This window comes from Rhipicephalus sanguineus, chromosome 3, assembly GCF_013339695.2.
Source record: "Rhipicephalus sanguineus isolate Rsan-2018 chromosome 3, BIME_Rsan_1.4, whole genome shotgun sequence".
Lineage (NCBI taxonomy): Eukaryota > Metazoa > Arthropoda > Arachnida > Ixodida > Ixodidae > Rhipicephalus > Rhipicephalus sanguineus.
The window spans coordinates 156,690,891-156,712,449 of NC_051178.1; the positions used below are offsets into that span (position 1 = coordinate 156,690,891).

The following is a 21,559-nucleotide window of genomic DNA, read 5'->3' on the forward strand; positions in this document are numbered from 1 at the left end:
AAAAATTTCTGGCTACGCCCCTGTAGGGAAACTTATGGGCAGGTAATAAATGAAACAGAGGAAATCTCACACCAGGTCGCAAGCGTGCTTTATAAGCGAGAACGGGAGACTAATGGCATTTTGTCTGAACAACTTTATTTACAGCGGGGCCAAAGGCACTTCGAGAGCTATTTCTAGCTGAGCGTTTCCAGCTTTCCCTTCTTTGATTTCGATTCAGCTTCTAAAACCATTTCTTGCGGCTAAAGACTTGTATGAGAGGATTCGTGCTGCACTGCAACTCTTGCTTCAGAATCAGCTGTCAAGCATGTCCATCGTCGCAGGTATTAAAATATGACGACTCGTCGTTGGTTAGGAGCTCCACGGTGAGGTCTGTAACCACTTGGTGCTGTTTCGAGAACTTTAAAGCACTTCTTGTTTTGACGATTGCTCCAGGACTGCATGATTATATGCGACAGCATTTACGACAAACAGCGCTAAAAGCAGGATACTTCCACGGTCCATTGCTCTGACGAGGTCAGTGCTTCTCTGCAACACAAACTGAAATTTCTTTATTCACTGTCGTTGCTTCTCTACATTTCTCACTCGAGTTTCTTCAAGGCGGCGTAGACAGCATGCCCTGCCATATACACCAATACCGGGATAATGTCCGTCATGTTTTACAGCGTTTCCTCGGTGACAACTACGTTGCAGCAAGGCCGTGAACAGTTTGCTTCCCTCTGAAGGTCATGCCATTCCTCATCCTCGTCAGTGGCGACCGTCGTACTTCTAATCACGCTTGGAAGTATATGTAGAATATTCTGCAGGAAAACTCACCCTGAGGTTCTGTGAAGGAGTGAAGTTGTCACACGAAATCGCGCGCAGCCATTTTTAACGCAGCTCCGCATCTTGGAAAATCGAAAAACGCACACGTTGCACTTCAAGTCATAATTGCTACTGCACTGAAGGACACAGCACTTGTTCGGTTTGACGAATTCAATGCCCCACACACGCTTCAGCACGCACGACGTTCTCGCATTTTAGAAAAAAACGGCACACTGCACTGGCAGAACCGACGTACCACGTGTGGCAGCAAGAAACATACTGACGTGCCGGTGTGCCGCCGCACTACTCGCCTTCCGTCATAGCGCGCTTTTGAGTTGAAAGTTATCTCGCTGGGTGCTGATATTTCATTTAAAGATATAACTCTCATAGGGTTATTGCAGGTTTCTTCTGCCGATTGTATTTGTTCATTCAGAAAAATGGCCCGACTTTCTTAGTGACGACCAGTGACACGTGTTTCGACTTGTATCCATCAGCGTTTGAGCGGGCCACCGGGAACGGGGGAAACCGGATTCCCGCTGCCGTCGCCGCCGCCTCCACTTGGTGACGTCAGCACTTCGAATGCGGAGAGCGCTTCGGCCTTAGAGTCTATGGTGAGGTTGAGTGGAGAGGTGTGTGGAGAGGGTGTGCGCATGCACAGTAAGGGTGGTAGCTGCGCGCGCCATGGCTACGACGTCACCCCTCTCGAATGCGCAGAGCAGCAGCGGCGAGTCGCGCGCGCATGCGCAGCACGGCTCATGATGACCCCCGCGAAACCTGCTCTGGCTAGGCAAGTGTAGCTAACGCTACAAAAATTGGACCACCTCTCCGAAAGGAACTCTGATGGGATGCGAAGCAGCAGCGTTGCGCACGGGTGGCGTCACGGGTTGAACGGCGCTAACGCGGGTGCTGCGGTGAGCACTGGAAGATTCGCTTGAAGCGAAACTCGGTGTAGCGTTTACTAGTGTAAACGTTCGTTTGAAACGCAGACACGGGAGGCGAGCCGGCAGCTGCGGGCGCTCCGGCGGGTGAGGGAGAGTGACGTACGCGCGCACCTGCGAGGGAGGAGTGCGAGGGAAGCGTGACGTCAACGCCCAGCTGCGGCGTGACCTACTTGGCACCGCTCCAACACCTGCGCCGATCGAGGGAAGCGCGTTGCCTCGCGTTTGTGCGGACGGAGGGACAGCGTTACACAGGCTAGTCAAAGAGCTGCTTCGCATCTAAAAGGCGTTGCCTTACCCATATCAGAGCCCATATATAGCATCTTACCGCTGTCCCCAAAGCGAAAAGCGTACAAGCATTGCATGTTGCCGTACTAACATATATAAGACAGAATTCGAGGACAACAAGAAAACTCGAGAAGCAAGCGTGCGATGGAACATAAAAAGAGCGTGACATCGGGTGGTCAGTGGAGCCGTGGAATGACGAAATGGATGCAGCGCAGCCGAGGATGTCAAAGAGTTTGGTGGGGTGATGAAATTAAGAAGTTTGCAGGCACAAAATGTAATCAGCTCGCTCAAGACAGGGTAAATTGGAGTCTGGAGGTCATTGGGAGTGAGCTTTGTCTTGCAGGTACAGTGGCTTGCAGTGGGAGCAAAAATATAGGCTTGTGATGATGACCCTATTTTCATCGCGGGAGCCGGGAGTGCACCGCGCCGGAGGGTGAACTGGTTTGTCTTTTCGTCGAGCGCGGTCGTGGTTTGCATTTCTCGACATTTGAACAATAAGGGTTCTCTCAATACACTCCGGTAACTCCAGTGATAGAAGCTGTAAAGACACGAAGTAAACGCACAAAACGAAACCGAAACAACGCGTCTTTGCGGAAAGAAAATGAATGATACGATCGGCGCGCCATTGAGCGTGATCGTTTTTCTCTAGGCTCTTTTGTAACCTCCCTAGTGAATCAGCTGAGCTAGGACGTCAGGACTTCGCCTCTTGTTGCTTTTGCAGAGCGAGCCCGATGTGTTGCTTCTGAATTTGCTGTGCGCCGGTGCTCCTGCAGAGCTTGTGCGTCACACGGTCAAGTCGTCAATATCACTGCGGTTGCTGCATCACTTGTGAGCGACTGTGAACGAACTTCAGAAGTCGTCGACGTGTGAAGAGAGGCATCACGATGGGGAAAATCTTGCAAACAGGGGCCTGCATTAACCTCATGAAGCTTTTGCTCATGACATTCAATATAATATTTGGCGTAAGTAGAGCCCGGATCACTTTGTTTACCATGTCTTCTTCTTTGCTTTGAAATCGAAGGAACTTTGCGCAGGTTACTGGAATTCAAGTCGCTGTTGTGTCGCGCTGGTATTCGTTGCGAACGGTGGTCCAGTGGATTCGTGTGCCCATTTCGCAGTGCCATATGCTTGATCAGGAAATGCTGCTGTAGTGTGAGAGGTTTGGGCAACTTAGGCACTAGTGCTCGCAATGAGCGATGTGGTTTTTCTCATTGAAGTCTTATTCATTGCCACATATCAGCGTTAACAGCCATATTGCTGCGCAGAAAAAATAATTTCACCTGCAGCGGTTGGTTTCGCTTCCGCGCAGAAACAAAGGAGGGCGCCGAACCGTTCAATCACGAAATGCGTGTGACACTTCAGACATTCCACAGTGAGACGCGAAAAGGTCAATACCTTTCGTGTCTATAATTAACGAATTAAATCATTTCGGTAGTTATGATTGATATCACATAGTGCCTAAAGCTTGGTTCACTTTCGCGACAGAGATATAACGCGAGATAAGGCAAGCCTGGAGATTACTTACATACGATGGTGTGCGGTGGTGCCCAGGCGTTGTCACCTTTATTAGCGATCGCTTAATTAGATCTCTGCGTGAGCGATCGCTTTCATCTGATTGCCATTCTCATTGCAAACTGCGAGTCTTTTTTTTTTCTTTTTTTTTTCAGTGCATGATGTTTTTGATGTGCAGCATAATTCACACACTGTCGTACAAGGATAACAACCTGCACTTGTGAAAATACGCACGTTCATTTATCGCTGCGTGCCTCTGCACAGGCTGTCATGTGAAGAGTTGTAAAACGATGTGCACTTGCAACATTCAGTGCACTGTCACGAGGACCATTCCGATGATGCGTGAGTGCATGTTAACTGAATAAGAATAAGAATACCAAACAGTGCAGTTGATGTGCGTGTCCATGCAAAACCAGGAAGCAATCGGAATTAATGCTTTCCTGTCTCTGAAGTAGTTCAAGCAAATGAATATGTAAATCCAATTTAACAACTTGCGGCAAGGTATCTGCTCAAATGTATTTGAAGATAATTGTCAGTCATAGATCTTATTTTCTCTGAGTATATTTGAAAGCACTGGTTGGGGTTATCAAAAATCATACAGCTTCCTTGCTACTTTGGTCAATGGTGCATACTGTTACAGCTAAAATGTAAACCACTTCAAGCAGTAAGTCCAACGTTATGCCATTGTCAGCTGTTTTGCAATGTGGCTAGGGTATGTTGCACTTATATCCCAATATACTGATCAAAGTCACTTCATTACTTGGGGGCTTACAGCCAAGAAACAAAAATTGCTATTAATATTGACCAGCGTTTTTTTTTTCTGCAAAGAACCTTTTGTGTGATTTGTTTTTAACACGAAAGTGTTTAATGCCATGGTCCACCAAGATTTCAGTGATGTATTTCCGTCACGGAAATGACTTCGAAAAAATTTACACGATCAGATGTCAAAGAAGAAAGTTCCATCAACGAGCATCGAACCCACGACCGCTCGGTCCGCAACAACAGATGCCAGGCACGCTATCCACTGCGCCACGGCCACAGACTCTATAAGCTTTACAAACGCGCCTTTTATATCTACCACTCTCCCGGTCGGCGGGGTGGTGTTGCCCTCTGGGAGCAGTAAAGTAAAGCAATTCTTCATTACTGTGGCCTCCACGATTAGCACCTGCAACGCGTTACACGTCCGTCCCATTCGGCGCGTTTTCAATGGAAGTTCAATTTTGTCAAGGCCTTAACACACCGCGAGGTGGCGATCTTAGCGCAAGCATCGTAAAAGCGTCGGCCTCACTCATAGCATCATGCTAATCCAAACCAAAAATAGCTCTGCGACGCGCGCCTGCCTCACCTGGCTGTAACATCGCGTTCCCCGCTCACGCGCTGTCCCCGAGAAAAATCGCGGCCGGGCTACTGGGGCAGCACAACGTGCTTTGCGTTTCCCTCTAGTCCGGCCATGGTGTTCAATCACATTTTAACACGCCGCGGGATGGCGACCAAGTTCTGTGTCCAATATGCGACGCTCTTATGGCTATCACACCTAGTTCTCTGATTACGCTTTCACCGTTAACTACTACAGCTACCACAAGGGTTTGTTTAATCATTTAACATGGACGTTAGTCGTCGAGGTGAAGATGTACCACCAATCATCAAAGTGAGTGCATCCACGTTAAACGATGCTGTAGCTGCCAGGCATCAATTTACATTGTACAAACTCTCTTATATCAATGTACAATAAACATTCAGTTACTTCTGTAAGGGCACCGTTTACTTTCGTGTTATTCCGATTCCTATGACGGAGGGATCAACCATCTTTTTCAGCTTAGAAGAAACCAAATAAAAATTCAACACACCTTGAGAAACCGCCCCAAAGATACTGCATCGATTTCACTCATAGACGTGCACAAAACATTCACAAGTTGCTGTCACGAGTTCTCTTTGTGCGTGTGTGATCAAGCCACTGCTTCCATTTTCGTCTTCACAGGTGACAGGCCTGGTGCTGCTCATTCTCGGAGTATGGATGAACGTGTCACTGTACCATGTGCTGAAGCTCTCGACCGACTACAACCGGCACATGCCATTGCTCTTCATTGCCACTGGCCTGCTTGTGCTCCTGGTTGCTGTACTCGCCTGTGTGGCCACAGCCAAGGGCCAGTCGGTTCTACTGTACATTGTGAGTATGCAGGGACTTCATTGTTCTTTTGGTTGCTCAACACTGACCATTAGAGTGATGTCCTGTCAAAGACAAGTCCCCACGTGGAGTGGCTTGGAGCATTGTGCAGCAGGAAACAAGAAAGCAAGAAGAAGAAGTGACAAATGCACGCAAGCACTTGTCATTTCTTCTTGTGTCTTTGTTTCTTGCTGCGCTATGCTCCAAGTCGTTACATGATGACAAACCAACAAACCCTCAATAGCACCCTCATCCACTTGTGAAAATGTTGGCTGTAGTGACAGGGTGCCTGATTAGAGCATCTGTCCATCAAGTTCTACTGCATTCCGTCAAGTTTACAGAATTCTGTAGGTGCTGACATTGGCATCAGTTTTGGTAGGGAGCACTGTGTTGTGGCATTTTCTTTACCTACAAAACACTTGAGCTAGTGTAATAAAAAGATCCAGGGGACTCAATATTTTTTATGATGGAAGTGCACAATGAAGCTACTGAAACGGTTATATCACACCAGTTTTTATACAGGAGGAGAACAAAAACCGGAAATTTGCTTTACACTGATGTTTGTTAGCGATGAGTAAGTACCACCCAACTCCAGTTCAGACCCTCTACTGTAAAAACATGCTATAAATAGGAGACATGATTCACAAATGCAGAAGAAAAAAGAAGACAAATAAGTGTCAAACTGCTATGTCCGATAAGGTTTTTCTACTTTACTTGTTGACATCTGTTAGTGACAGTTTGCATGTGCACTTGTGATGGACAATAGGTAACGTGCGCTGAGCTTGTGGCACCGCAGTGCGGGAGTGAACGAAAGCGACTCGCGTGCTTCACGCAGCAGCCGACCCACGAGCGGAGCCATGTCAGGTTGTTAGCGGTGCTTCACATTGTCACGTATGAATTGCTGTGTCATAAACTGTGCCAATGGCTATAAGAACTACCTGACTGGAACAAAGTTTTTCAGTTTTTCGCCATGACCATGCTTCAGAAACCAGCGGGAATGCTGGATTCACCGCGTAAAGCAAGTGATCCCGGGCATGTTTATGAAGCACGTGCTGTAGATAGTTCGCTGTGAATTTACGCTCCAAGCAAGTTAACCGATATTTTTACAGTGCTGACGGAACCGACTAGCAGCCGGTTAAAGGGGTCATGAACCACTTTTCCAAGTAATGATCTAATGGCCTCAGTATCGGAGTGTACTGCCTCCCGAATCGATTGCCGCAAAAATTTCTCGAATCCGTCAAGAATCAGCGGAGTTACGGGGGTTTGGCGCACGCTCCCGGCGCTTTCTCTCTTTTCTCGTGCCGGCGAGCGCACTGGAAGCTAGACAGGGAGGGATGGCATGGGGGAAAGAAGTACGCCAGCGCGCGTCAGAAACTCGATCGCTCTACCGCTGTGATTCGCTTGCGCGAGTGCGGGCTACTGTGTACTGAGGAGTGCGGCGCCGGCAAGTGGCGGCACCCCGCGGCAAGAAGCGCATCTGATCCGAACACCGCTCTCGATTTACGTCGGCTATCGGCCAATAAGCATGCTATGTCTCTTGCGACGTACAGCGGACAGACGCCCCGCCCACCGACGAGAGTGAGAACCGGCCTCTGTTTGAAAAGAGGGTGCCTGGGGAGGAAACGGCAACTTCGCGCTCCGCTTGTGGCCATTACGCGGCGCGCACGACTGTAATATTTGGCAGAGCAGTTCATAGCCGTGTCAGCTTTCCGCAGGATGTGTTTTTTCAATCAGCCCAAGGGGTGCTTCATGACCCCTTTAAGTGACCTCGTATGCTACTGCGGTTTTCGTGCAGTACTGCAGTTTGTTGAGCGGCACAGTTTGTAAACGGGAACAGTAAGGAAGAAGTTCCGTATGCGTGGAAAAATGTGTCTGGGACCACAAGAGAGACGCATTTGGCCACGCCGTTCTGCTGCGCTACGTGACCGCTAAGATGGCACGTGAAAAACTGGCACGTGACAAAGTGACTCAAGCACTCATGTAGCCTGAGCATCATCTACAAATAGAGCTGAACTACAGCACAGAATACTCCGCTGAATTTCCACGGTATTACTAAATGCAACACGTGCAGTTCGGCGACCGTATGTTTTACTTGCTCCCATCGGAGCGTTTTGTCTAACACATGTCAGACACAAATGTCATTGTTTACTTAGCAATAAGCAGACCAAATGGCAAGAAATAATGCATACAATCATCGATGGTGACGGCCTACACTTCCATGTTTATGCTGGTCTGCCGCATGAAACGCCCTTTCAGAATGCTCTGTTGCACGTCTGTGCTTTCTGTCACATTGAAAACATGATTAATTTCTTATAATTTATGTCCTTTCTTTTCGTTTGAGGTCCTAAAAGAGTCCTGCACTGCTAACTTTTTGAAAGTCTACCCGTTTTATCAAGCATGTCGCCTTCACGCACACGCACTTGCATACAATGCGGGCGTAGCAGACGGAGAGGCGAAAAGACAACAATTCACAGCATGTGAGTGGGAACTGAAGTGGCCGCAATGGCGCAGTGGACTGTTGCACCACATGTAGGTGCTGCACGTTTCCCATGCTGATATATATATGTGCATTTTCAATAAATCCCCAGTTGGAAGTCAGCACCTGTCTTTGTCTCCTTCTTTGTCCGTTGTTCGCTACTGCGCTGTTTGTTGAAGGTGGATTACTAACTAGCCCAATCTCAAATTTTGCGTAAATATGTCATTTAAATGTGCACTTCAGGCAAGTTCTCGTCTTGTTCTTATATTGTCTTTGTTTTGTTTCTTTAATGTAACAACAGGCTTTTACCACATTTTATGTAGGGGCCGTGCTAAGTCATTCAGGAGTGACTAGCATAGGTCACTTGCTGGGTATGGAATGCGTGTACAAAGCTGAGTGAGTGCTGGTTCTCGTTTCAGTTTGGCTCTCTGCTGGTGCTGGTCTTTGTGGCAGAGCTCACAGCCGGCATAGTGGGATATGTGTACATCCGGCAGGTGCGTGAAGGCATTGGCCGTGGCATGAACGTCTCCATAACCCACTACAATGGAAACGGTGGCATGGCCGACGAGACGGTGGATTTCGTGCAGGACAAGGCAAGTACCACCGTGTTCATTTTAAATGTTTTTCATTGAAGTTCTTCACTGTTCATGTCGAACAATGTTGAAACTTAAGCATTATATTCTTAAATCAAACTTGCACGTGCCATTTTTATAGTTGATGTTAAGTCAAATAAGGTATTGGCACTTACCTCGCCCTCATTTAATATACATGCAAATGAAGATGAGGCGCCACTGGATTCGCAAAGTGGTAAAAGTTGATGCACAGGTAGAAAATCTTTTCTCTGGTAAGCTGCTGACGTTTTGGCCATGGGCCCTGTTTTCTTCAAAGGTACACAAAAGCATGCATGCACACATATATTATTTAGCTTATCAGCGCACATTATTAAAGCCCTTAAAAAGCTTTTTCATCTTTTTTAACCTGTGTGGCACTTTTTGCGTATCTAATACATTGCACATTCTGTGCTCTTATATTGCTAACACTTGATTTCTTTACATGATTTTATATATTTACGTTACTGCTCTCCTGTGTATGTAGGTTATATTAGCTATTTAATAATTGCATTTAATCTTAAACTTACAGTTTGCTGCCTGAATGAATTTTGCAGTGAGGGAGAACAAGTTTACAGGAGAAGACGAAATAACTGTTGCCACAGAAAGGAAAATGCTTAAAAATGGCAACCACACCGGTCACTGTAGTTTGGCTGCTGTAGATGGTGCTCTATGTGGTGGGTAGACCTCTCGGCCAGCCGCTCTGGTAGCGTGGTACCCTTTAGGACGATGCTAGTCGACTAGCTGTCACTGCAGTGGGAATCTAGAACTTTCAGCAGTCCCAAAAAAGCAGGATTGTGTGGAGACAGTATTGAACTAGCTCTGTTCATGCATCAATGCTACTTGGAGCCGGTAAAACACTGCACAACCACTTTCTCTGCAGCAGCTATAAGAGAATCGGGAAAAGTATCGTTTGCTCCTCACATGAATTACCGCTGCTTTGTTGCAGGGGCACCACAACTGAACTTGTGCTGGCACTTGAGTGTCTTTCTCCTTTATTTGCACTACTTTTCTCATCTTCAGTCTGATGTAAGCTGTATTTTAAAGGGGAATTCAGTGGTTATGTATTTTCATGTGCTGATATCAGATATGACCTCAGCTTTTATGGAGAATATGCCATTAATTTTAAATGAATTAGTAATGCAAACATCATTTGATCACATATTCATTAACTGGCTGTACAGTTGATGCTGTATTGAACATCATTGGATTCCACACATGTCTAGCAGTGCAACATGTATAATTTCGTGGTTCTAGCTTTCCTAGAACAAAGGTTATGAAGCTTCAATGTCCTCATTTGAACGACTGAAAAAAAGTGCTTTCCTTAGTTATACTTTTATAAACAATTAGTATAAGTTCCTGAAATAACACCTGACAGCCTTTCGCACTCTTTTAACATTTTGCTTTTCAGCACAACAAAAATGATCAAATTTACTGTGCCGAAGCTGAGGAAAGCTCGTCAGAAGTTGTAAGGCCCCCTTAAAAAAATGAAACGTAAAATAGCAATGAAAAAAACACCATCGGTCGCTGATGCGATATAAAATGCTGTTATGGCTAAAACAGTAATCTAGAATGCATGAAAATTGGTGAGGTTGTGCATCAGTAATAGCAGAATCCAAAAATTACATTTTTCTTTTGCAATTTTTGGTTCCAAAAAGCAGCTTCCGCCCTTGAATGTAAATAAGTAGGAGAGAATGAGACATTTTATGTGCCTGCAGTTGACATGCTGTGGCCTGAAGGGTCCGGAAGACTGGAATGACACTGAGTTCTTCCAGAAGACCAAACATTACCCCAAGAGCTGCTGCTCTAGCCGTGACACCTGCACTCTAGAGGATGCCACCCTGCACCAAGAGGTAGGCATCTGCATTCCCATGGTCTGCTTCACTGAGTTCGCTTTGCTACTGGTTAGACCCATACATCAGGTGTGTGATATGCCTGAACACGTCTATGCTCTCTTAACATTCTTTGTGCTGCGGCATCAAACTTATGGCACATTCGGCTGGGCATCGGCACGCTGTTACACGGATTGCGACATTGCGAAGCCCACTGTGGATTCGAACCAGGGAACGTGTGTTCGAACGGAACATTCAGTCACTCATCAGAGCACTCAGAGACCAGAACAGGAAACACATTCGTGCATCTTCTGTTGCAAATGAATGAGGTGCACACATGCAGTTGTGGCTGACGTAGTGCCAGAACCAAAGCTGCATGAGTCACATGATCAGACCTTCGTCGCACTCCAAGGTCAGAGGTGGGAGCGCCTCAGACATAGGTCGGCAAACTCACTCATGAGTCGACTCATTCAGACTCACTCAGACCCAGATCAAGCCATGAGTCTGAGTCTGAGTCGGAGTGAGCCCTAAGCACAAAATACCATAGAGTTTCTTACAATAACCTAGAGAGAAAACTGGCGCTGCGATTGTTAAACCACCATGGGAATGATGGGAAGTACAGGCTTCGGATTGGATTTTGTTAGCTAACGAACTGTCTACAGATCTTTTTCTACAGTTTCAGTTTTGTTTTTTGTGAGGCGTGGGCAGTGGGGTGCGTTGCAAAGCACTCAAGCAGTGCTTTGGTTGTTCAAAGAAGCTGAAGACCGCTAGGTTTCTTGGTTTTCTGCCACGTTGCAACTTTACAGGTTGTATTTGACAGTTTTAGCAAAGCGTCGTACACTCACCGCTGCGCAAAAATGTAGCGTCCCATGTCACTGCAGGAAATTGCATAGAGTTCACGTTTTTTGATAAGCGCTACTAGTCAAAACTCTTTCAAATCGACTGCAAAACGACGGCGAAGCTAAATAGACGCACCGTCACGCTCCTCTGACTTCACTTCACAACAAAACGAGAGATGCGTGGGGGCCAGGCCACTTGGACAGACGCATCTGGCATCGCAGCAGATGATACGTTAAGTGTTTCTCACTCAATACGGTACTGTTATTTCCATAAATAGATAATGCGTACTTTCGTGGGAAAGACAAGCGCATTTGTATGAAGTTTTGTAAAGAAAATAAATCATTATATTGTGATGCCAAATCTGGAACACAATTGCAGAGCAATGCATACCCTGGTGGTTGAATTTGTCCAGGTTTCAGTTAAACTTTTTGCAATAGTTTTACGTAGAAAAGAATGAAGCAAGTATTAATTGGAAATAACTTCATATCGCTTTGTTTTACACTCGGCAAACAAGCGTCGCGAATCTCAAGAACCTAATCCATCCGAAGCAAATCCGAAGCCTGTACTTCCCATCATTTCCATGGTGGTTGAAGCGCCACTCAAGGAGCCCGCGTAGACACTAGTGCCAGATTCCCCTCAAGGTATTGTTGTAAGAAACTCTATGCAAAATACATTTCTTGAGTGAGTCTGTGAGCTCCACTTTTTTTTGCCGATTTATGGCCTCAGAGTGCTCTGAGTTGGAGCACATTGTGAGGTGCTTGCAAAGCCACCTGTTTGCTGAGTTCTCTATTCTTAGGCACAGCAAGAAACATTGCAAAATAAAATGAGAGAAGAAGACCCCATTGTAAAAACCTGCCAAAACTCACAACAGGTCACAAGTTTTGCACTTGCTATTCATGTTGTAGCACATGAATTATAGGTATGCTTGAACTGACAAAGTGGATAACAGAGTAAGTGATCTCTTCCTACATACTGCATTGAAAGGAAACTCGCCTGACATGTCTCTCTTGCTAGTAGTAATCACTGAGCAGCCAGAACAATTAAGAACCAGAGGTCTGTATCTGTAGATGCTTTTGAAAAGTTTTTAATACTCATACCAGTCGCATTATTCAAGTGCAGCACCACTTCTGGAACATGAAAATGTCGCATTTGGCATGTTTCTTAGAAGGACATATACTGTAGTAGTACTTGCACAAGTTAGCTTCTCCACTGCAAGATGTGGTCACAAACTTGTTTGGTTCTCCTTACCCTAGTTGCTGTACAGGAGTCTTGAGAAAGCAAGATTCGTTTGCTGCATTTCAGTTCCAATAAATTTTGATTGAATATGCTTTTGCCTTAACAGACCTTGTGGCAACATAAATAGAACAGTGTGGCTGATGTGCAGTTGTGTCGTATCTGATGTGACACTTGTTTCGTCTACAAGTTCTCAGTTGCCCCATATACATTAGGTTTTTCACACCGCTGTATTTAGTTTAACTGCTGCCTCGCAGCCAGATATCTAATTAATGAGTGAAGAAAATAAAATAGTATTCACAATAGCCCAATTATCTCAATTATACCAAAGCATGGCTGGTCTACATTAGCTTGAACTAGCTTGACTCGTGTTTTCTTGCTAAGGCTGGCTGCATGCACTGTGTGTGTCAGAGTTATTGATAAGCATCTGTTTGAAACATGGAACCGTTGTTCGGATTGTGTTTCTGCAGGGCTGCTATGTGAAGGTCATTCGTTTCCTGGACACAAATCTGAGTGCCATTGCTGGAGGCGCTGTCGGCTTTGCATTCTTTCAGGTGAGGCTGCAAACGGAAAGCTTTTAATTACCTTTTTTCTTCTTTGATTTTGCTGGAATAGAGGAATTAATATCAAATCAAATTAAATGGAGAGATTGTTCACTAACAGGGCTGCTTGGAGGCATAAGATACTACTTACACATAACCATTACGAAGGGAATATAGAACTCCCATTGCAGCTAAGATAATTGTGCTGTTGACTGCTGATAGTAGCTTGTGGGCTGCTTAGTTTTGCTCAGACATGCTAGCATCACATTCACTATTGAATCGGGCATATTAATTATATTAATTAGTATGCTTAATGAAGAATTTACCGCTGGCCTCAAGGATGGCCTGCAGCCTTGGGAAAACGTATTGACTAAGCTTGCTCAGTGCAAAAATATTTTCTTGCTTCTTCCAGCTTGTTGGTGTGTTGCTGTCCTTCTGCCTGGCCTCAAATATCAACAAGGCAAAATACGAGCGCGTCTAAGTGCCACATCAGGTATGAAGCCATTTGATGGTCACTTATGTTGTTGTTTGTGGCTCCCGGAGCTGTTTCTTGAAGGGAATACCCACCTCTGTATGTGTTTGATGTTGATAACTGGCTTGTGACTAGGTCAACAATCTGTCTCACTTTACCTTAGGATTGGAGCATTACTTATGCATCTAGCTTGTGCGAATAGTAAATTTTAGGTTCGAAGCAAATTCGAAGCGAATAGTGATTTGATCGAATAACTTTGAATCGAATTCGAATCTTATATATCAGATATTATAAAGAAAAATGAGCGCATTTGTCATGACCCAACTAACCTGCACAATATTGTTAAAAATTGAAACAAGGCATGTGCAAATGTCATTCTTTTTGGTTCAAAGGGAAGTCGAAGCAATTTTGAATAGTAGCAGGATTTGGCTTTGGGTAGAATGCAAGTGATAACCTGTAAAATACGTTATGTTTTAAAATCTTGCCATATTTAGAGCATATAAGCCGGTATAACGAGCTTTTAAACTTAAAAAATGATGAATATATGTGAGGGTAATTTCGTCATTTAACCTTGAAGTAGGGCTTCGCGGCAGTGCGGATTTCTCCTGGAAAGGTGTATTCACCATATAGCACCCCTGCGCCGCAGTGAAACCACCTTTACATGGGGGTTACATGCGGTTTACATATGCCTATTAGTTCATTTCGAATACGTCGAAATTTATAATAATTTAAATTCGTTTCGAAGCGAATTCGAATACTGTAATATTCGTTCGAATATTCGAACTGCTGAAAGATTCGCACAAGCCTAATCCAGTATATTAGCCATTACCTCTACCTGGAATATAGGTAATGCTTCTGGAGCATTACCTATGCTGTGTGTGTTTTGTCGTACTAGTATATGGTTTTTTAGTTAAAATATATTTGAAATATTTTTTATGAATCATGTCGTACATTCTGTCCATATCAGCCTAGTGCGTTACCTGAAGGGGCAAGCACTGGTTTCACGACAAATTGCAACGTTCAGGCAATCAGTTAAGAAGACTTGTTTGTTGTCTTTTCAGTTTGTTTTAGCAGTGGTGGTCCAACTGTGCCATTTGCGCCATTTTGCTACAATTCGACCTCTGTGTGCCTCACTGCGCCCATTCAAGTGCATCTTGTGCCAACTGCACCTAAGTTCATATTTCGCCTGCTTAAACAGCAGTGTAGCGTTTATGGTTCAAAATATTCTTAGTGTGGAACCAAATACGCATAGCTTTCGCATGCTGCCGCAGAACGCACTTTCCCTCATTCCATCGATGTGTGTTTCCTCGTTATAATTGGCCTAACCAAAATATGTGCGTGCGATCTCCCTTATTGACAGCTCGGGATTTTGTCTGTAGTCCGTAAACTCATCGCTCTTATTGAGGAACTGTCGATAATATATAGAGAAGTGATTTCTTAACCAAGCCCGTATGCTTATCATGCACGCGGGCCATGCGGCTGTACCGTTTTAGGCACTGCGCGCTGTAAACGGGTTCTGTACACGCATAATGATTTCCGACGTGTTAACGTGTCAGAACCACACAAGGCGCATTCACGTAAATTAAGATTCAAACAGGAGGAGGAGGAGGGAACAGGGGTCTGTAGCGGCGATTACGCCCTTCCCCTCTCGGAAACTAGGAGGGAATGACATTTTTACACCTGTCACTTGTATTTACTAATGCTTCACCACAATGCACATCTTGTGTGTTGCGGTGAAGCCTGCATATGACATTATTTCATGTAAACAGCCTAATTAATGGCTGCTCTCTGGTTATTGGTCTTGTCTTTTTGTTTACGCTAGAGCTGCATTTCGTGGTTGCTCATTAATAAGAATGGGCACTAAAAAGTTGCAGACTTACTGCTGTACTACTCCAAGTGATCCCAAACTCCATCCTTTTTCTGCTCCAAACATGCTCTGGAACACAATTTTTTCAGCTCCAAAGCTGCTCCTAAACACTAGTTACTCCTGCTACAAATCTGCCTCCAAATAAGCTTTTTTCTTGCTCCAAAAATTGTGCCAAATTAGAAACTTGGCTGGACCACCACTGGTTTTCGGTTACAACCTACCGTAGTAGAGAATTTATGCCTGTTAGGAGAAGAGTTCTAGCACCACATTCGGGACATCGATCTCCAAAACAGTTCGAAAAAAAGTAAAACATGCGGGAGGTTTGCACTAAGCTGCGCAAAGCTTGGCACTGCAAATCACGGGCTCGTCGCCGCTCGTACTTCCCCGTCGACCGACACGTCTAGCTTCTGAGATGCACGGCTTCCTCCTCGGGAGTACGCACTTTCTTAGGACGCCCATGACTGTCTCGGCACGATCGGACGCAGCCAGGCTATGCACTGTAGAGGGGAGGTTGCCTGCGATGTCTCTGTCTGTGGGTGTGGCTTAGCTACTGCGCATGCGTAGCTTGGCCAGGTGGTGCGGTATCTTGTTGCTAGACGATGCGATGCTTGCTTCCTCTTTCTTCCTATCTTATTTTCTCTCTCTCTTGTGTTGACCTTCTCTCTGCATTTCTTTTTATTTCTCATTCTTTCTGTGCTACGCTTTACTCTCTCCCCTCCTCCTTTCCTCCTCCTCACACTCACTTCCCTTTCCCACCCACCCCCTTGCTACACTATATACCATACAAGGCTATGCTATGCTCTGCTAGCGTGCCTGGATAGCCGAGTGGTTAGGGCGCTTGCCTTAGGACCGAGGGTACGCGAGTTCGAATCCGCTTCGTGAAGAATTTTTTATTTTCAGCAAGAATTTCTCTCTTTCTCTTTATATCTTTCTTTCTTTCTGGCTCTTTGTTTCTTTTTCTCTCTCTCTCTGTGTGCTCGTTCTCTCACCCATCATATTACAGGCCACGCTGGAGCAGTGAGTAGTGGGATTTGTCCAAATTCTGTGGCACATGCCCGTTCATCATGATGATAGTTTTTTGCGGAGCAGGGACATTTTTCTGTGAGCTTTAACAGCTTTGCTGTTAATACATCTGCATTCCAGATAAAATTCGCCAGAGCTGTTAGTGGGACGATTTTAGTAAAGCTGTCAAATGGGACGTCAATATATCTTGTTACACATTTTAAGACTGGATGTTCAAAAGTGCTGTTTAGTCTTGGGGTTTCTGCTTAGCAGACGGGAACGAGCTACAGGTGTGCCTTTTTGTAATTGCAAATGTAGTCGAGAACATGCATCTGTTATAGATTTTGTTGCACGTTGCAGTTGTAATTACTAGTATTAATGCATTAAAGGGGTCATGAACCACTTTTCCAAGTAACGATCTAATGACCTCAGTATCAGAGTTTACTGCCTCCCGAATCGATTGCCGCAAAAATTTCTCGAATCCGTCAAGAATAAGCAGAGTTACAGGGTTTGGCGCACGCTCTCAGCGCTTTCTCTCTTTTCTCGTGCCCATGAGCGCACTGGAAGCTACATAGGGAGGGATGGCACGGGGGAAAGAAGTTACGTCAGTGCGCGTCATGAAACGCGATTGCTCTCCCGCTGTGATTCGCGTGCGCGAGTGCGGCTACCACGTACTGAGGAGTGCGGCGCCGGCAAGTGGCGGCACCCCGTGGCAAGAAGCGCATCTGATCCAAATGCCGCTCTTGATTTACGTCGGCTATCGGCCAATAAGCATGCTATGTCTCTTGCGACGTAAACTGGCAGATCCACGGCGTCAACGTGCAGACGCCCCGCCCACCGACGAGAGTGAGAACCGGCCTCTGTTTGAAAAGAGGGTGCCTGGGGAAACGGCAACTTCGCGCTCCGCTTGTGGCCTTTACGCGGCGCACACGACTGTAATATTTGGCAGAGCAGTTCATAGCCGTGTCAGCTTTCCACAGGATGTGTTTTTTCAACAAGCCCAAAGGGTGCTTCATGACCCCTTTAACAGACGAACAATAATGAAAGCTTTTTTAGCTGAAAGTTTCGCTGTTGGTCTTCACAGGTACATTTGATTGTACTTCCAGCAAAGATGCACTATGCACATGCATTATTTGCAACACTTTGCTTTGACCTCACGCTGTGCTGGTCTTAATATGTGCAGGTGGAGGCACGCTGGCTGGTGCAACATCACAACAGCAGGTTTACGGTGTTTCTTGCACTGGCACGGTGTGGAGAGCATTGTTCCACCAGGCGCAACTTCATGTCTCCCGGCAGAATCTTGAGAAACTGCTCTCGGCGGATAAAGGGGCCCGTGCAGCTTTCAAGGCACACACCGAGCACCGGCCAGCTTCATGGCCACACAACACACTTCAGTCACACTGTACGCTATCACGCCCGAGGGCTCATTCACCTGACTACCGAGAGAGGTCAACATCAATCGGTGCCTGAGTAGTGATTTGTGGCAGCCTGCTGGTTGCCACGCCTAATTGTCGCTCTATATGTGTGCCTCACCCTACTTGCATTGCCATTGGAATGTAAACTTAAGTGTCAGTGCGTTCTGACATCGTGCTCCACTGCCGATTGGTTCGGTAGGTTTGCATCTGCAGTCGCATGACAGTAAACGTCAACCAGTGAGAAACTAAGTCAAAACAATTGCTTTGGTCATTTGCGACCAGCTTTAATGTGACGCAACCTCTGCGAGTCGCCAGTGTGAATGAGCCCCGACCCTGCCTGCTTTTGCAGCACTTAACTCTCTATCTACTTTTGTGAAATGGCGCCCCTCTTGGCAGCCTTGAAATGGTTGCATGAAAGAAGCAGCTGCCCGCAACTTGAGTGGCACGGCTTTGGATTGGTGAAACGAGCACTGGCCAAGACAGTCATTGTACTGCTGCCCTTCTCTTCCCTGAGCTCATTACGCAGATGGTTGTGGGAGTTAAAACATGCGGGCAATGAAAATCGGAGCGTAAATGCTTGCAGCCAGGTTCTGGTAAGTGTAATTGTGAGCATTATGAGGGTATGCCAAATTCATTACTTAACAACATCAACAACAAAAATACAGTTTACTTTCTTTGAGGTGTGTCTTGTCCCTAAACCGTAATCATTTGTATTGTATGCACTTTCTTCTTTAAAAAGTGGGTAAGGATGTGATGTCATGCTAGTAAATGCACGCGGCGTTCATGATTTCAGCTGCTAGTACCGAGCGCGCATCTTTGAAGAAAGGAAAAGCAAGCAATATGGATGATTGTTATTGAGTGGGGACAAGGCTAGTCCCAAGAGAGTGCAAACATTTTTTGTCAAAGAGTGATTACCCTGTGATGCCGTGAACTTGAATATGACGTCTTAATTTGCAACTAGTAGCTTTTGCGACTGAGCCACTCTCTTATTACGTGCTTCAAGCTGGTAATTCACGAAAGCCACTACATCTTTTCGAAATCAATGTCGGTGTTACCTTTCGTATCGCTTGAGGGTGGACATTGTCCATAGTATCAATGCAGACCATGAGGCTACATTTCTGGCTGCATGCTCAAGCCACAAAGGTGTTCAAACTATCTTACAAGTTTCTCATTCCAAAGTGTTCTGCAAGCAAGTGAACAGCTTGTTCTCCATCGATGCGAGTGTAAGAGCCGCAGCTTGTGGCTCTCCCACTTTTCCTCACTGCAGTACTCAAGAGCTGCAACCACCTTTAAAGGGTGCTGGCATCTGCTGCTTTCGTGTGGCCGTTTCCAAGCAGTCTTAAAATCTCGAGCGTCGGTGTTCTTTTTACTTACATACTGCTTACACCTTAAAGAGTTTTACTTTTTTTTTTATACAAGTACAATTTACCGAATCTCGAGGAGTCCTAGGGGCACATTATACCGCTGCCTGGGATTTCCTCTCGGAGCTACCCTCTTGGTCTCAATTTGCTGCATTCTGCTTGAACTGCATTTAAGCGTGCTAGCACCGAGTGCTGCACACAAGTCACTTCAGCTGGTCATAACCTTGTGCAATCGGGGTGGGGGGGGGGGGTCACGCGAGTCTCGTGCCCGGCGGTCTCCTGCACCGCTTCACTGTGCCTGGGAGCTGTGCAGGAATTGCGCTTATTACATTTTCCCGGTGTTTGTGCCTCAATACTTAGTCTGTCTCTGTTTTAGCTTGATAGTATGGGATTGCGAATCTCTGTTTTATTTTATTTTTCTCAGTGTATCAATGCCCGTTTTAGTACGCTGTTTTTTTTTTCTCCGTACACATTAAGCACTTCAGCCCTTGGCACTGTGATTTTCACTAAAGGCAAAAAAAATAAGCTTGTGTGATGTAGACGCAACGGTCGTTTATACAAAGGTACTGTAAAACCCTGCATATCGTACAATCTTGAAACGTCAATGCGAGAGACAATACGAGGGTAGTAAAGACAGAAAAAAAGATCGTCCTGTCTGCTTGAGGTGCCGAAAGCGCTTGCCTCATGGAAATGTTTGTGTCATGCTTATTGCTCTTTTCCTCGACAATTCTGGTGTCCTCCAAGAACGGTTTCTGGGCGGCTTTCATTTGAAGAGATTGCTTTCGTTCACTGCTTAGGACATTGTAAAAGGGTTAACAATTGTTTTTATGTACAGGAGAGTTTACAAGTAACCATTACAAGAGGGAAAAAGATTATGTGCAGGTTTTTATGGTGGTTGATCATGCCTTAATTGGTCGGAGAAAAAAAAAACAGGATGGCTGCGGCTTCTACTTTTCAAAAGAAGCGGGGTCATCGGCAAAAGGCTGTCACCAGTTATCGCTTTGTACATGTTCTAGACATCTTTTTTGATTCCAGCTTGGTAAATGTGTGTGTGTCTTGCCTCTCTTAAAATAAAATGCTGTAACAGCATAGTCTGCCTCATGTCTTATTTATAAAGCAGTCAACAACAAAGGGCGAGCTGAACTTGCGTTGTCACCCTGATATTATAGTTGTCATCATGATAACGCTGCTTTTGGTTATTCGTCTCCAAATAGTAATTTGAAGTACTACTACAAGTTTGTCTGAAAGTATAACTACAATGTTAAGAGAAAAGTCTATGAAGTATGGTCACAAATCATCATTGTTCTTAATGATGAAATGCTAGTATGGTACTATAAATTAAAAATAAGGGCATTGCTGGTCTTGCACTCTTAAATTAAGATTCTGCTTTACAGTGCTATGCATTTTTGCTATCAAATTACTGTGGCCTAGTGCCACAGACTAGCTCCAATCACTGCTCTGGGCACTTCTGAAGTGTGGAACATTGGAAAAGCAGCCTTCAGCAAAGCCACTTCAGTACAATCTTAATGGCTCATTGTAGACAGAAGAAAACAAGATACAAAGTTATTGTTGATTAAAAAGCAAATCACTTTACAGTTGACCGTAGCAGACAAAATTATAGCAACATATATATCTGTAATAAGTGTTGCACATTTATGCCACCTTTGCAGCGGTGAAATTTTTGCAGGGGTTGTGCATCATGTGCACATTCTCTTACTAACTGCAACTACTGCACACTGAACAGTGTGATATGCCGGTACAGATCTCTTTCCAGGCACACGCGATGAATACAGAGAACTTAAGGTGAAGAAGTGACCAGAAGACTTAAATGGCAAGTGTGATTATTACTGCTGTCATTATACTGATAACACAAGAGACAAGGCGTTGCCTCAGTGCTGTTGACAGCACGTATGTCCTACCAACCATGGTAGTGTAAACCCGCTCATTGGTCAGGAAGAAAGTGGAAGTGTGGTATGGATGATATGAATGGCAAATGTCCTACTGTCTATCTGAATGACTTTGAAGGGCACGTCAACTGAATATGGCCACGAGATCGAGCGGAGTCGCCGCCTGGCGGCTTCTGGCTGAACCTGCGCCTAGTGTGGATTGCTCCATGCGTCGTCTGCTAGCCACGTTGTGTTTCATAGTGCGCGTACGCCATGCAGGTCCTCAAAGGGACGGTTTGTTCTGTTGCGTTAGTACAACTTT

At 45.4% G+C, this 21,559-nt stretch overlaps 1 protein-coding gene across 1 annotated transcript; it reads left to right on the forward strand.

Annotated features, from left to right (window-relative positions):
• Positions 1-2,774: 2,774 nt before the first annotated feature.
• LOC119387550 (tetraspanin-6) lies at positions 2,775-20,440 on the forward strand. Its single transcript, XM_037654974.2, has 7 exons — positions 2,775-2,989; positions 5,518-5,706; positions 8,599-8,772; positions 10,506-10,640; positions 13,163-13,246; positions 13,647-13,727; positions 17,759-20,440. Exons 1-6 carry the CDS (start codon positions 2,912-2,914, stop codon positions 13,713-13,715), a joined length of 729 nt encoding a protein of 242 aa, XP_037510902.1. The 5' UTR covers positions 2,775-2,911; the 3' UTR covers positions 13,716-13,727; positions 17,759-20,440.
• The last annotated feature ends 1,119 nt before the right edge of the window (positions 20,441-21,559 follow it).

What these genes read in the sequence shown, in the direction of transcription:
- LOC119387550 (XM_037654974.2), top strand. Translation starts at nt 2,912, where the DNA reads ATGGGGAAAATCTTGCAAACAGGGGCCTGCATTAACCTCATGAAGCTT. An exon ending in TGGATTTCGTGCAGGACAAG is followed by an intron (nt 8,773 to 10,505) that starts GCAAGTACCACC and finishes ATGTGCCTGCAG; the next exon opens with TTGACATGCTGTGGCCTGAA. An exon ending in TCGGCTTTGCATTCTTTCAG is followed by an intron (nt 13,247 to 13,646) that starts GTGAGGCTGCAA and finishes TGCTTCTTCCAG; the next exon opens with CTTGTTGGTGTGTTGCTGTC.